This window comes from Thalia democratica, chromosome 3 (genome assembly GCF_965202585.1).
Source record: "Thalia democratica chromosome 3, ktThaDemo2.hap1.1, whole genome shotgun sequence".
Lineage (NCBI taxonomy): Eukaryota > Metazoa > Chordata > Thaliacea > Salpida > Salpidae > Thalia > Thalia democratica.
The window spans coordinates 46,891,888-46,906,922 of NC_139167.1; the positions used below are offsets into that span (position 1 = coordinate 46,891,888).

The 15,035-nt window shown below is 24.4% G+C and overlaps 1 protein-coding gene across 1 annotated transcript; it reads left to right on the forward strand.

Moving 5' to 3' along the window:
- Positions 1-610: 610 nt before the first annotated feature.
- LOC145831544 (dnaJ homolog subfamily C member 21-like) lies at positions 611-13,639 on the forward strand. Its single transcript, XM_082938828.1, has 12 exons — positions 611-739; positions 2,354-2,447; positions 2,525-2,648; positions 3,930-4,049; positions 4,194-4,367; positions 6,112-6,327; positions 6,925-7,151; positions 10,584-10,688; positions 11,567-11,689; positions 12,296-12,385; positions 12,500-12,622; positions 13,043-13,639. Exons 1-12 carry the CDS (start codon positions 643-645, stop codon positions 13,335-13,337), a joined length of 1,788 nt encoding a protein of 595 aa, XP_082794954.1. The 5' UTR covers positions 611-642; the 3' UTR covers positions 13,338-13,639.
- The last annotated feature ends 1,396 nt before the right edge of the window (positions 13,640-15,035 follow it).

Sequence of the window (15,035 nt, forward strand, 5' to 3'; positions counted from 1 at the left end):
TTTTAGTTTTATATGTTACAAAATTTTATTAAAAAGCCTAAATTTAAATTAATCAAATTAAATCAGAACTTCAAACTTAAAACATGCACAAACAATCTTTTTAAACTTGCTATGTTTTAAAGTAATTTTTTTGAATTTTTATTTTTAATAACCTAAGGAAATATTAAATGAAAATAATGTTCATAAAAAATGTTTATGAATAAAACTTACTTAATTTTATAATTAATTCATAATTTAAATAATTGATTTGTAGATTTTATAATTTGAAATCTTGGGGAATTAAACCTTTTTAAGAAGTTTTTTCTCTTTTTAAATGTTTTAATTAAGCTACAGGGGCATGTTTAACTGGTTTCCTATGCACCCCCTAATAAAAAAATCTTAAATAGTTTGTCAAAAGCGTTGTTTAATTGGAACCTTTTCATATGTGATTGTGTTTTTTTGCTAAATTGTGAAATAATGAATTTTTGGTTTATGAAATTTAAAGGTTAGAAGGTTTCACGACTTAATTGTGCTGTGCACTATTAAGTGTTGTATGTTAAAAAGTAATTTTTATTACTTTAAAAGCTTAAATAGTTTTAAAATATTGTACTTTGATAAAAATCTTAGTAGTGATTTTTACAGTTTGTTAGCAAATAAAAAAACATGAAATGTCATTATCAAGTTCTGGATATACCATTTGATGCTGATTTTTCACAAATAAAAGTTGCTTATCGAAAATTGGCTCTAAAATGGCATCCTGGTAAGTAGTTTAAAGAATAATTTGTTCTTTGTTAAACAGTAAAGTATTTTACATATTTCTTTTTAGTGTCATTTTGTACCATTACATTCACATTTCACTTATAATTTTGAAGAGTTTCTGAAAAATAATTTTAGTAAATGTGTATTGTATATAAATTTCATTGTAAATAATTAATTGATATAGATTTCTATTCTAGCATGTAATATTAAAAAATCCAAAAATTAGGCTGTTACTAAAGTCAAAGGAGTCCAAGCACTTTTTTCAAAAACTTATGTTAGCTGTTGCAAACCTAAAATGTAAAAGCTTTTTTTTTTGATCATAACAGGGTTCCCACTTCCCTATAAATTTTAAATATTCTGATAAATCCATAGAAAAAGTTGGTGAAAATCCCTAGAATATATGTTTTTTTTTTGCTTGATGATTGAAATTTGTAAGCCAAAACAGCAACACCGCATGGTTAAAAACACATAAAATTAATTAATTATTATTTTTTAATCAAAATCTTTGCAACCTCAGTACAAAATTGTAACTCTATTGCGCCACTTGCAGATATTTTTTATTTTTGTATTAAATACAATTTATCTTAAGTATACTTATTCAATTAAAATTAGGGCCCAAAAACCCTTGAACTTTTATAATTTTTTTTAAAGACAGCTTATAAACGGTTAATCACATATTTTACTTTCTGTACCCTAAAAGTATGTTCTTAACAGTTAAAATACATTGTTTTTTTTTTTTGATAATTTCCCTATAAGTTTGCTATATTTTATGGATTTCCCTATAATTTTTTTTTTTAATTTTTGTGAAAACCCTGTTACAAGTAATTGGTTACATTTCAAACAGCTGTTTTTAAAATATTTGAATTATTTTTTAACAGTTTTTAAAAATAAGCCGTATTAAGTTTTTAAGTATATCAACAGGAAAAAATTTATTAATAAAACATTATCTAATATATTGTTGCCTTTTATCTTGTTTCAAAGTTACACATATTTTTATAAATTTAGTTGAGAACATGTATAATTATTTGATTGTTTTTTTACTAAAAAACAACTCACAATCAATCATCAAATATAAAATAGAATAAGTTGTTTTCCAATCTAGGTTGATCTTTTACAAATTTTATAGAGCTGTTGATATTTATCTGCAGCAAAACATTGTGAGTCTAATAAAGTATATGTGTGCTAATTCAGTTGTTTTGACTTTTAGTAGACATAAATTGTTTATATCCATATGTTTTAACGCCTTATTACTTACATTGTATATGTTTTTTTAAATATTAAGTATACATTTTTTACTACTTGAACAGTTTTTTTATACAACTAATATTTAATTTTTAAGTTTTTAACTTTTTTAAGTAGTTTCAATCTGTTTGTAGTATTTTTAATATTCTAGCTCAAATTTTGATCTTAATTACATTTTCTACTTTAACTTACTTAAAAGCTTGATTCGTTTTGTGATAAATATAATTTTTAATTGTTTGTAAACTGTTTAAGCGAAATTTAAGACAATAAATTCTTAAATTTACATGGATTATATTTTGTGAAATATTACTAACATAGAGTTTTTTTTATATATTTAAGTTTCTAATTAATAAAATACTTAATTTTTTACCAGACAAAAACATGGGAAATTTAGAGCATGCTACTGAACAGTTTAAACTTGTTAAAGCTGCTTATGATGTTCTTTCTGATCCTCAAGACAAAGCATGGTATGGAGTTTTTTATGTAAAAATAATATTATTTTTAAAGGTTATTAAATCAGTAAAAAAAATTATTTTGTTTTTAGGTATGATAGAAATAGAGAAAATATTATGCAAAAACAGCAGTTCAAAAATTTTGATGAAGATGAATTGAATTTGTATGATTACTTTACATCAAGTTGCTTTAAAGGTTTTTCAAATGATAATCAGGTTAATAAAAACTTTTTTAAAACTTGATCAAGAACAGCTGATGTTAGGCATTTTGTAACCAAATAATTGAATAAAACTTCATAAATAAGAATCTTTGCAGCTTGTAATTTTAGATATACATAAAAGGCTGCTATTTAAAAGGTACATAATGTTTTTTTTACTCCAATCTAAAATTGGCTTAATTATATGCATATATACTTATAATTGAACTTTTGGTTCGATATATTTTTATAGAACATAATAATTTTAACCTTTAGCTAACTCCTAGCTTTGTTAAAAACCATATAAAACTTCAAAAACATTTAAAGATCAATTTTATATAATTTCTTTATAATGAACCTTCTTACTTTAACTTCTGGTTTTAACTTGAATAATTGATAATATTACATGCATATTTAGTTGTTTGAAGATGTAAAATCATTAAAAAATAGTTTTTTTAATGAGTAGGACTCAAATAAAATCACTTATTTTTGTATTATAATTAAAGTTAAGCAGAATTTTCATAAATTATTATTTAATTTAATAAATATTGCATTTTATTATTTTTTAGGGTTGTTTTTTTATTCTTCTTTTGATTTCCTTCTTTCAGTAGCTGAATATTTAAACTAGTTACATTACTGTAAAGTTAAAGATGCAAAAGTAACTAGTCAAATAAGTAAAACGTATTAAATTTATGCTATGTTTAAAATTTTAAATGCAAAAACTTGAACTTACTGACAGTAATCCTATACACATTAAATAAGAACAGTTTTAGGGGAATGCTGTTTAATTACTGGCATTGAAGTATTAAAACTCTGTAGAGCTGTTTAAACTTTATGGGCAGCAAAATTTGAAATAGTTTAAGATATCAAGTTTTAAAACTAATTATAATGATTAATAGAGTCTAAAAAACTCAAAAGTTTAGACATATTTTACTAACTACAAAAAGAAATTTTGAATTATTACAGACTTTATTCGACTTATTTAAAAAAAGTAGAAGAGCGAATGCAATCACTTGCGTATAGTTAAATTTTCACAAAAACTTTAAATACTACCTTGTTTGTATTGTTCTTAGTAATCTTTAAATGTTTTTAAACAGAAATTTACTCCTTAAAGTACTTAAATATGTTTTACTCATGTCTTAAATTAATTTTAAAATAGTAGTAGTGATAGTAAATATTTTGTATTATCTTCTTGTTTCCAATCTAACACAAAAGTTCGTACTTGATTTTATTTATAAATTTTTTTAATGTTCTACTTTAACTTAATCTTTTAAGAAAATTTAATCTAAAATAAAAACAGGGTTTTTATGCAGTATACGATAGAGTTTTCAAGAACATTAGTAACCAAGATTTGCAATTTAGCAAGGAAGATAAAACTCCAATGCCTCATTTTGGAATTCATAAAAGCGACTATGAGAGTGTTTGTTGGTTTTAAAAGTTTACAAATTATTTAATAAAAAAAGGTGTTTTAATAAACTATCAACTAAATTATAGTTTATTAACATTCTGCAACAATAATAACTTTGTAAATTCAAAACTAATTAGATTATTGAAAATAAAACAGGTAGTTGGACCATTTTATGCGGCTTGGCAGTCGTATTCAACTAAGCTGACTTTTGTATGGGTTGAGAAGTGGGATGAAAAGGAAGGAAGATGTAGGCAAGAGGTTCGTGCCATGCAGAAAGAAAACAAAAAAGAAAGAGACAAAAAAAGAAAAATTAGAAACGAACTAATTCGGGTAATTGTAATCAACTAATGACTTTTGTCTCTTAAGGAATAACTGAGGGTTAAAAAAAATAATAATATTAAAAAGATAATCTTACAATCAAATAAAAATAATTAAGCCTTTTAAAAAAATTGAAATTAATTAAAACATAAAATAATTCATACAGCCATATATACAATTTACCTATATTCACCATTGTTGTAATTTACAAAAGGTAAAAAGTCAAAATGCAGTTAAAGAACATGTTTGAAACATTTTGTAAGTATAAAAAAGTTTAAGCTTTAATTTGTTAAAGTAACATGGTATTTATTTCCGCTATTACCAGCAAAGCTTAGATCATTATTAACTAAAGTAGCTTAAAAAATTAGAGGGTACTCATTTTTAGAGTTATAATAAAATGAAAAATATTTTACCTCAATTTTTCTTGAAGACTGTTATGATTAGTGATACCGGACCCACATTTTTGGGACCAGTTTTTTCAAATTAGAATCCGGCCGGAACTGGATCCGAATTTTTTTTCAAATTGGCATCCCACCGGATCCGGGTATCAGACAAAAATTCTGACCGGCAATATCCGGACCGGATCTAAAATATAAATATACTTTATAAAAAAAATTATGTAATATTACATATATATCATAAAAATTGGTCCAGCACTAAAAAAAAGTAAGATCTAGAGAAATCTCGGGAAATTCATGATTTTTTAATTTTTATTTAAGGAAATTTATGGTTTTTTTTTGGAAAATTGCAAAAATCTAGGGATATCTAGAGAAAGGATATGGGAACCCTATAAAGTGAGTATAAACTAGCTTGAGTCAGAATAAGGTTTTTAAAAACTGAAAAAAAAACTTTAATCTAATAATAAGTAGAACAGCTAGCCACAAGGTTGACCAATTTTAGGTAATATTTACAATTAACAATCTGAAATCAAGTTCTTGAACATAGTTAACTAGAAAATCACAAAGTATAGAAAACTGGATGAGCTCAAACTCATTCAAAATCTAAAAGAAAACTAGCCTGAGTTTTTCAAAAAATCTTAAAACTATCCTGAGTTTTTATAAAAAACTAAACTAGCTTGAGGCAGCCTAAGATTTTCAAAAATTCCCAAAAATTTTCAAACTAGTCACAAAGTCAAAAAAAAACTAGCTAGAGTGAGTATAAACTAGCCTGAGTCAGAATGAGGTTTTTAAAAACTGAAAAAATTACTTTAATTTTATAATCAGTAGAACAGCTAGCCATAAGGTTGACAATTTGGTAGTTTAGTTTTTAATTTTACAATATAGGTAAAGAGTTGCATTTCTAAAATGTTTATTTCATGATTTATATGTAAACAAATGTAAATTAGTTACGTGTACAAAATGAGCCAATCACGGTAGGTGTTTATTTTTAACTGACAAAAATGACTTTTTTTCATTTACACAGGGTTTGTTTTTGAAAAAATACTTTTATATTGCTGTTTTATACTAACTAGATCCGAATTAGCCGGATCTCTGTTAGGATCCGGCCACAACATGATCCGAACCTTTTTTTTAAATCAAGATCTGGCCGGATCCGGATCTTTTTTTTTAAATCGAGATCCGGCCGGAACCAGATATCAGACAAAAATGGCAATATCCGGCCAGATCCGGACCCGGATAGTGAGTCCGGTACATCACTAGTTATGATTTGTTGAGTTTTCTGTGAACGTGATAAATTACCTTACTTACAATAATCACATAGATAGTTACCAATAAATTAACACAATAAAAAAAAATAGGAACTTGTCGGTTTTGTTCGTAAAAGAGATCCTAGAGTGAAAGCAAACACTGAAAAGTTAAGAAAACTTGCAGAAGAGAACAAACAACGAGTTGAGGAAAAAAGACAACAGGAATTACGTGACAGATTAAAGAAAGCTGCTGAATTTGAAGCTGAAAATCATCATTTGTTGGAACAACGTGAAGCAGAACTAAATGCGCTAGAAGCCCAAATGAAGGTAAATAAAATTAAAAAAGTCCTTTAACTTCATTTATACTTATTTAAAAAAAATTTAGTGCAATAATAAAAAAATGTTTTTCTGAAATTATAATATAGTAGTATTGCATTAAAGATTTTTAAAAGCAATATAAGTAAAATTTGAAAAAAATAGTATCTTTTATTTGTTTAATTAAAATTCAGTATAACTTATTATAACAACATAATATTTTTTTTTTCAGGTTTTCAAGCTTATTGTATTTTTTGTATTTTGTTATTAGTTTATTACTTTACTTCGAAAACAAGATAAGAGTTTAAAACTAAAACTAGTTCAGAGCAGTAGATACACGTTTTAAAATTATAAAACTAACAAAGTACATTTATCTAAAGCTAAACTTATTTAGAAATTTTAAAAGTAATGATGATGTATTAAAAAAGTATATCTAGTTTATAAGTTTTATACTAAGTTAATAACCGTTTTTTATACATATTTAACTTAAAATAAGTAAAGCATTAAAAACAGCAAAAAGAACAAATACATGAATTACTAAATGATTGATATTAATAATAACAAATCATTTTAAAGTTCTATTTCAAAATTATTACAATAAATATTAAGGATGATTTTGGGTTTTCTTCCGATGAAAACGAAGGTTTAATAGACGAAGAGTTTATTAAAGAAGATGAAATAAAAATTAATAAAGACTTAATGAAAGAAATGGACAAAAAAATAGTTGATAAAATAAACAATTTTGACGAAACGAAAGAATTCGAAGAAGAAGAAGATGTTTATTTAGATGAGTTGTATTGTGCTGCTTGCAATAAAAACTTCAAGACTTCCATGGCGTTAGTTTTTTACTGGTTTAACAGCATTAATATATGGTTTCAAAGTTTGTTTGGGCTACAAAGCTGCAAAAAATATCAGGGACATTATTCAAAATATTTTAAACTATTTGGAATGTTATTAGTGGTTTATTAAAGTATGAAGTTATTTTAAAACTTCTAAAATTAATAAAATGAAGGAAGTATGAGAGATAACTGTACACCAAGGCAGTTTATGTTGCACTGCAACACCTATGACTCCTCACGTGTCACCACATGTGTACACCTTTTAAAATTTACACGTAAATAAGAATAAAAAACTCATTTTTCTCAAAATAACTTAGATAAGCTTAAAATTTATATAAAGTATTTAAAGTTTCTTCAGTTGTTAGCTAAAACTGTTGCTTTTATTGGATATAAATGCTAAAATTTTGTTGTAAAATAAAAGAAGTATAGAATAATTAAATGTAAACTATTTAAAAATAATATTTAGTTTATAATATTTTTATTTATGTTAAGGTCTTTTACAAAGCTAGGTTATAAAAAGATACATTTATTTTAATTTTACCAAAAGCTCTATTTAAAAAATATAAAAAGTAGATAGTGTTTTAATAATTTTTATTTATAGCCTTTATCCTTACATAAAAGAACAAAATACATTACTATAAAAACAAAGTTTTCCATTTGAAAAAGATTCAAAGCTGTTTCTTCTATAAATATTTTATTAAAAATTCTGTAAGTTTTTTAGAATTAACTTACTTAACACAAAAAAAAAGAATTAACACGAAGATAAATTTTAAATTTAATTTAAAATACCTTTGATTTTATAACAAAATATACAATAAGATATTACTTTATAAACTAAAGCTAAAATTTTATAGCTTAAACTTTTATGTAAAAAAGTTACAAAAAGTTAAAAATAGTAAGTGTAACTTTTTTAAGTTATGAGTATAATACTTTCTAGTAAACCCAAAAAAATAAAAAAGTAAATAATTTTAAAAACGTCTGGTCAGTATATGAATGGGTTACCATTAAAATGGCTTGTTTTTCTTATTAGCTTTTTGTTTCCTCAGTTTATAATATCTCTAGATTTTTGTTTTCCAATGAAATACTTTTATTATTATAATATTGTTTATTTTGCAATGTTGGATTCAGGCATCAAAACCTGAGCCACTTAAACAGGACACAGAATGAGAAAAATAAAAATAAAATAAAATACATTTATATTCAACAAAAGTAAACATAAACAAAAAATTAAACAAATTAAAATCATAAAAAACTCATTAATAAGTTTAAACTTATTTGCTTGATATAAAAGGCGATAACTTGGTACATACAAACACATTTCTACAAAATTAATAAAAATAAACTAATAGCCTGTTAGGGGGAGGCGTAGAGAAATAAAACTAATTTTTATTACAAATAGAAAAATGGAGAAATCACTAGTTAGTCCAGATGGGATAAATATTATAAAATTTTTATATGTTTATTTTTATGTACTGTTTTTGTTGAAAGTTACTTAATTTTACTGATACTTATACTATTTAAATCAAATCTTTTTAGCTCTAAGCTAAAATGTTCCACCCTCTCACACGATACTACATCCTGTGGTAACTTGTTCCACATAGTCTTTGTTCTATGAAAAATGAACCTTGCCACTGACTGTTGTTAAAATTGTCTTTACATTTTATTTTTCTATTATTTCCTCTTAAGTGATATTTATTATGAGAAAAACTGAAAAAGTGGCTGAAAAAACCTTATAATTGCCATTAATAATTTAAAAAGCGTAGATAAATGTATTTATTTGTGTATTGTATTCAAGCTTAGGACGAACGTATATTTTAAATAGTTTTGTCAGAATAGTAGCTGAGTTAGTTTTAAAACTTTTTTTGATATTTGAAAGGATGAAACTTGTGCAAAATTATATAAATAGTTTGTGTTCGTTCCAATTTAAATTTTTAGAGATATATATTCTTAAAAGCTTTAACTGTTGATATTTTAGTGTTATTGATTAATGGGTCTAACGGTTTGTTTTTCTTAATTGTCAGAATTTTACATTTTTTAGGATTTAAATCGAGTTTTTTTGTTTTTAGCCATTTGTAGATATTATCTAGAATAGATTGTAAAAAGATATTTGACTTCCTAAAATTTTTTGTATCATCTGCAAATAAACTCATATCACTTTTAATATCAATGTTCGAACTAATATCGTTAATGTAAATTAAAAATGTAGGGGACCAATTACACCACCTTATGGTACTCCACTGTATATCGATAATGGGTCTGACAGCGTATCATTAATGACCACTTTTTGTGTTACCCAATTAAAAAATTATTGAACCACTTCAATAAGGATTCGTGTAGCACATACCGACTCAATATTTTTAATAATCGTTTGTTAATTCTGAATAGCAAGGTTTTTTTTTTCAGTGTAAACTACTTTGATACATTTGTTTTTGAGTTATAAAACTATCCATGAATGTAAGCATGTTAATAGTTGAATGTTTGACAAGTGGTTAGGGACAAAACTGAATTGTTTATCAAATAGTAAATTATATTCAAATGATGATTTAGAATTTTTATAGATATAATGTGTTCATAAATTCGAAAAATCCACTAGTTAAAGATATTGGCCTATAGTTTAACGCGTTGTGTTTGTTTCCTTTCTTATAGACTGGAATGAAAAAAGATATGTTCCATTGTTTTTTTAGTTAATTCTATAGAGCAATTGAAAATCAATGAAAGTGGAAAAGTTATTGATTTAATTGCATACTTAATAAAATAGGGCGGGATATTTTCTGGGGTTCTAATGATAATTAAATTAATTGAATTTTTTTGTCTTCATAAGTTATAAAAAGGCTTTGCATTTTATTACAATTTTAAGTTGAGAAAATCTATAAAACCTAATTTGTTTTACATAAGTATGTTTAAAATAATAGTTATTCTTAAACACTTAGAATTTCTAAATGTGGTAAAGAATATGATAAACGTATTCATCTAAAAATTATCATTAAACAGTGCTAAACTAATTATAAATGCATACTTGAACTAAGAAAACAGAATCTTTCTAAGCTAAAAAATTGAAACAAAAGCGCGTTTTTTTTTTGCAAAAGAATATACATTACTGCAGGTTTTCAGCAAGATACCAAACTAATAAATATTTTTATTTGTTTTATGTCTACATATTTTAATTGATACTCTTTCCTTACAACCTTTTAACGCTGTTGTTACAGTTATGTTTAGTAATGGTTACAATTTTCTTTTAATATGTTTTATTCTTTTGAGATTTGTCACAAATTTTATATTAGTATTAAAAAATAAGCATTAAGAATTTATACTTTTATTTGATAAACAAGTGTAGTTATTTTATGATACTTTTAAAGTTTGTAACTACTTATATATAATTTGCAAGTTGAAAAATTTACTTATTTGGTAAATAACGTTTGCTTTTTTTAGAAAAAAAAACCATGAAAAATCAAAAAAACACAAAGAAAAAGTAAACTTGCTAAAATTTGAAATGCTGCAAGAACTAGAAAATGATGATCAAACTCAAAATGACATGTAAGTTTCATAACATATTTTGTTAATTTTTAAAAACGCTACTAATTTTTTTCTAAAACTTTGTTTTTATTACAAAATTAGATTATTGTTTTCTCTTTAAAACCAGCTATTTGTTCTATTTTGAAAATTAATAAAATAGCAAAATGCCAAAAAGTTTGTTAATGAGAACAGAAATTAAAGTTTCATTTATTTATTTTTATTATGTTAGTGAATACCACTGTTGCTATTTTGCGGCAAGATTTTTCTTAAGACAGTATTCTTAATTAAATAGTTTAATTTTTTAACGAAGTTTAATTAAAAATACAGTATGATTAAATATTGTTGAAAATAAATGAATTTGAAATTTTAAAATGCTATACTGTTGACTCTATTTTATAGTTTGACAAAGTCAACTTGTCTATTAGATCTAGTTATAAACATTTTCAAACTTGTATATCTATCTTACAGCTCAACAATGCTCAATTTTTCTTTTTTAACAGTTTAATTTTTAAGATTTACTTTAAGTGGTTTTACAATGTTACCGATAAGCTTTGAATCTATCAAACAAAATTTAAATTAACAAGATAAATGTTTTCTATATACTTGTGTTTAATGCAAACATTTTATTACTAACACTAATAAAACTTTTTTTGATTGTGTAAAAAAAGTTGACTGTTTTATTTTTTAAACAATAAGCTTGTTTTGTTTATTAAGTAGTTTAGTTAGTGATTGATATATTTTCCTATAATAATGGAAATAAATTATTTTAGAATAATTAAAACAATACTTGTTTAGGTTAATGTCATCTTAATAATAATAATAATTTTAAGTTTTTAAAGATATATTTTTGTTAATTATTAAATTTCTTAAAAGTTCGAATAAAAAATAATTTAATTAAGAGTTGATCAATGTAAAAAAAGCAAGAAGAAGAATAAAAAAAAAAAGAAAAAAGACCAAAAAATGATTTCGATAAATCAGGATTCAAGTGATCTTTACAGCAAAATTAATGAAACAAATTTATTGTTAGTTAAAACTTCTTTTGTTTTGTATAAATTTATTAATTTAATTTTTGAAGGGTTTCAATTATTTTACATACTTAAAAAATATACTTAATTGTTTTATATTACATACTTACATAATTAGTTGTATTTGGAAAATGAGTTTATTTAATTTTATATAGTCATTACTCTGTGCTACTGTTAGTTATTTTTGAATCTTGAATTTTTTTCTTATGCGTATTTATATAGTCTTTAATCAGTATTGACATATTTGGTAGTCTTTCGCTTTGAAAATATTTTTTATCTAGCTCGAAATTCTACTTTTATACATGAACCATTCATTATGTTACAAAATACTATTTTTTAAAAATATATACATAACTATATCTGCTTGATTAGAAAAAAACTATTTTTGGGTGTTTAGGTTTCAAATTTGCAAGGAGCGTCATTTTTCATGTTTGTTCACTCTTGCACGGATAACTTATGTGAAACTAAAATAAAAGTATGTAAAACTTTATAAAAAAAGACAGACACCTGAACAATAAACGCCATACAATTCTGACCCTTGCCTGGTTTGGTATTGGTTTTAATAGTATGCAAATGTTAATTTTCTTATACCTAATTTTCCAGAGACTCAGAAAGTGACGGAAACAACTATGCTGAAAAAAATGAAAGCAGTTTACTTAAAGAAGACTGTAAAGAAATAACTTCTGATGAAGAGTTAGACTTATGTTTTAGTTTTCAATAAATAACGACATTTATTAGTCATATTTTAAACTATTGTATAACTTAAACCATTTCGACAAATGCACTATATGTTTTTTTTGTTTGTAGAGATTTTCAAAGTAAAAGTCAGAAAAAAAGAAACAAAAAACTCAAAAAGAAACAACAAAACAGAACAGCGTTTTTTACTAATAAATTAAACATTGAAAAAAGCTTTATAGTTTCTGATTTAAGGTAAGTGCACAATATGTTAGTGAACAAAAACAATTTTGCTTTTAGCTAAGATTTTCTAGCTAAGTTGTTTTTTGTTGATAAATGATAGATGTAATTTATTAATTTTTTTATTAGTAGTGTAAAATATAATTTAGAAATAAATAAAGTATAACGTAATAAACAAATATTTCTTTTTGATTTATATTTTATGTTTAAAAACTTTACCCTCAAGCGGTCGCTTCAGTACTTTGTACTTGAGCCCGCTTTGTAAGATCTCAACAGCGGTGTCTCGCGACTATGCCTACCTGATGAGTCCTAATCAAGACGAAACCGGTCGTAGGTTGTCTCGGACGCTGTTGTTGATGGTCTTGTGGTAAAGTTCATTATTTACTATATTTATAAAGAAAGTTAATTTTTTTTTAATATGTTCAATATACTCAGAAATGAACCTGTTTCTGATACTGAAGAAAAACAAAACATCGCAGAAAGTGTAGTGAAAAGTGAATGTACGGACAATGTACGTGAACAAATTTCAGAAGATAATCTCAAAGAAACTAACAAAAAAGCCAAGCTGAAAAAACGTCGAAGAAAAGACAAAAGCAAAAAGTTGGAAAATGTTGAAAGCAACCAAAAAATGCCTGATTTGTTGTGCTCCACCTGCAATTTTGAATTTCCAACAAGAAATCAGCTTTTCAAGCACTTGAAGAAAACCGGGCATCAAGCTTTGAAGCAGTAATGCACCACAACATTTTTTTAGAAAATTCAAATTAGTTTTGTTTTTCAACTTGGTTAGGCGTTTATAACATATTAAACTTGTAGTTTACTATAATATTTTCATTTAAGCATTTATTGAAAACAATAATCGTTGAGAAAACAGCAAATGTGTACTTATTTTATGGTTTCTAAGAAAAAGTTAAACATTATTACACAAAAAACTAAAACTACTTTAAAAAAAAGGTTAAAAAAACACTTAAGTACTGACCAAGCTAAAGTCACTGTTTTATATACATTAAAACCACGTTTTTTACGTTGAATAAAATAGAAGATCGTTAATTTTCAGTTATATTTTTATTTAGTAAAGACTAAAAGTTACCATTGACAGTTAGATATTAAGTAAATAATGATTATAATCAAAAAAATCACAGTTCTACTATGTATCAGCATAAAGAAATCTTTAAAGTGCTAATGTTTCGTTTAAAGCATAAATGGTTTGTTTCACCTTTAATAAAAAAAAATTTTATGTAAAAACAATTTATATGTAATTTTTAATGGTTAATTTAATGTACTGTAAAATTAAAACAGAGTTCGTGTGCGTCAGGCTAAATCAGTTTTTTTGAAAAAGTTGAAAAACGTCAGGCTAAATCAGTTTTTTTATTTTAAAATTTGATAATCTCAGTTTTTCTCAGTTCAAATGCTTAAAAACTTTTGATTAAAAAAATTAAGAAATCTTTTTAAGATCAATTCGAGATGTAAATTTATTTCTAAATAAAGATTTAAATGTTAAAGACTAAATCAGTCAGTATTTGTAAAAATAAATGCTTAAAACCTTTTGTTGAATCTCTAAAATAAATTAAGAATCTTCATTATTTTGTTTTGAGTAGATTATATACGTCATAATTATGAAAATTCATAAAAAAAAAACACTTCGAACATTACAAATTAGTTCAACAACTTAGCTGTTTGTTTGAATTTGTTTACATCAGCTATGTTTTTCAGAGCTTAGTTGGTTGAACTGTTTTAATTTCTAATTTAAAAGCTTTATACCAAATAGTTTTTAAATTAAAATTCTTAGCAGTTTATTCATATATTTTACTGCTTGTTTATAGTTATTAGAGATGTTCACAACACTAAAACTTAGCTTTAAGATATATGTACTAAGTTTTATGGGAGTACAAATTTTAAGTGCAATTCATTTTTCTTTACAAGAACAATAAATTAAAGGTTTTTTTAAATTTAAATGTAACTTTTAAAATCTGATATGACATCAACTATAACTGTATTTATTTAGTGTTTAGGATTTGTAATTATGTATCAATTTTAAGTATTAGTCAAAATACTTTAATAAACATTTTTTATTTGTTTTAATATACTCGTGAAAGCGTTTCATTTTAGATTTTACTAAAACACGACAATGCACATCGTTTTATTATAAATCTTCTTGTTATCATGTTTTAACTTAATGCTTAATAAAATTGAACAATTGTGTTTAGTAATTTATATTTTATTTTTACATTAGTAATAAATTAGATATAACATTTATTTTGAAACTTATCACTGAATTTGTTATGTTAAGGGCATAGGGGGGTCAATCATCTTTTTCACACTTTAGTCTTATTTTATTGAATTGCAACTAAGCTATGAGTTGCTTTTTGCAATTATTTAAAGCTCCAAATGTTTTTGAGATAAAGCTGATTGAAAACGGAGACTAAAATAG

Coding starts and splice junctions, on each gene's coding strand:
- LOC145831544 (XM_082938828.1), top strand. CDS start 643: ATGAAATGTCATTATCAAGTTCTGGATATACCATTTGATGCTGATTTT. Junction 2,448..2,524: donor GATCCTCAAGACAAAGCATG/GTATGGAGTTTT, acceptor TTTTGTTTTTAG/GTATGATAGAAATAGAGAAA. Junction 2,649..3,929: donor GTTTTTCAAATGATAATCAG/GTTAATAAAAAC, acceptor AAATAAAAACAG/GGTTTTTATGCAGTATACGA.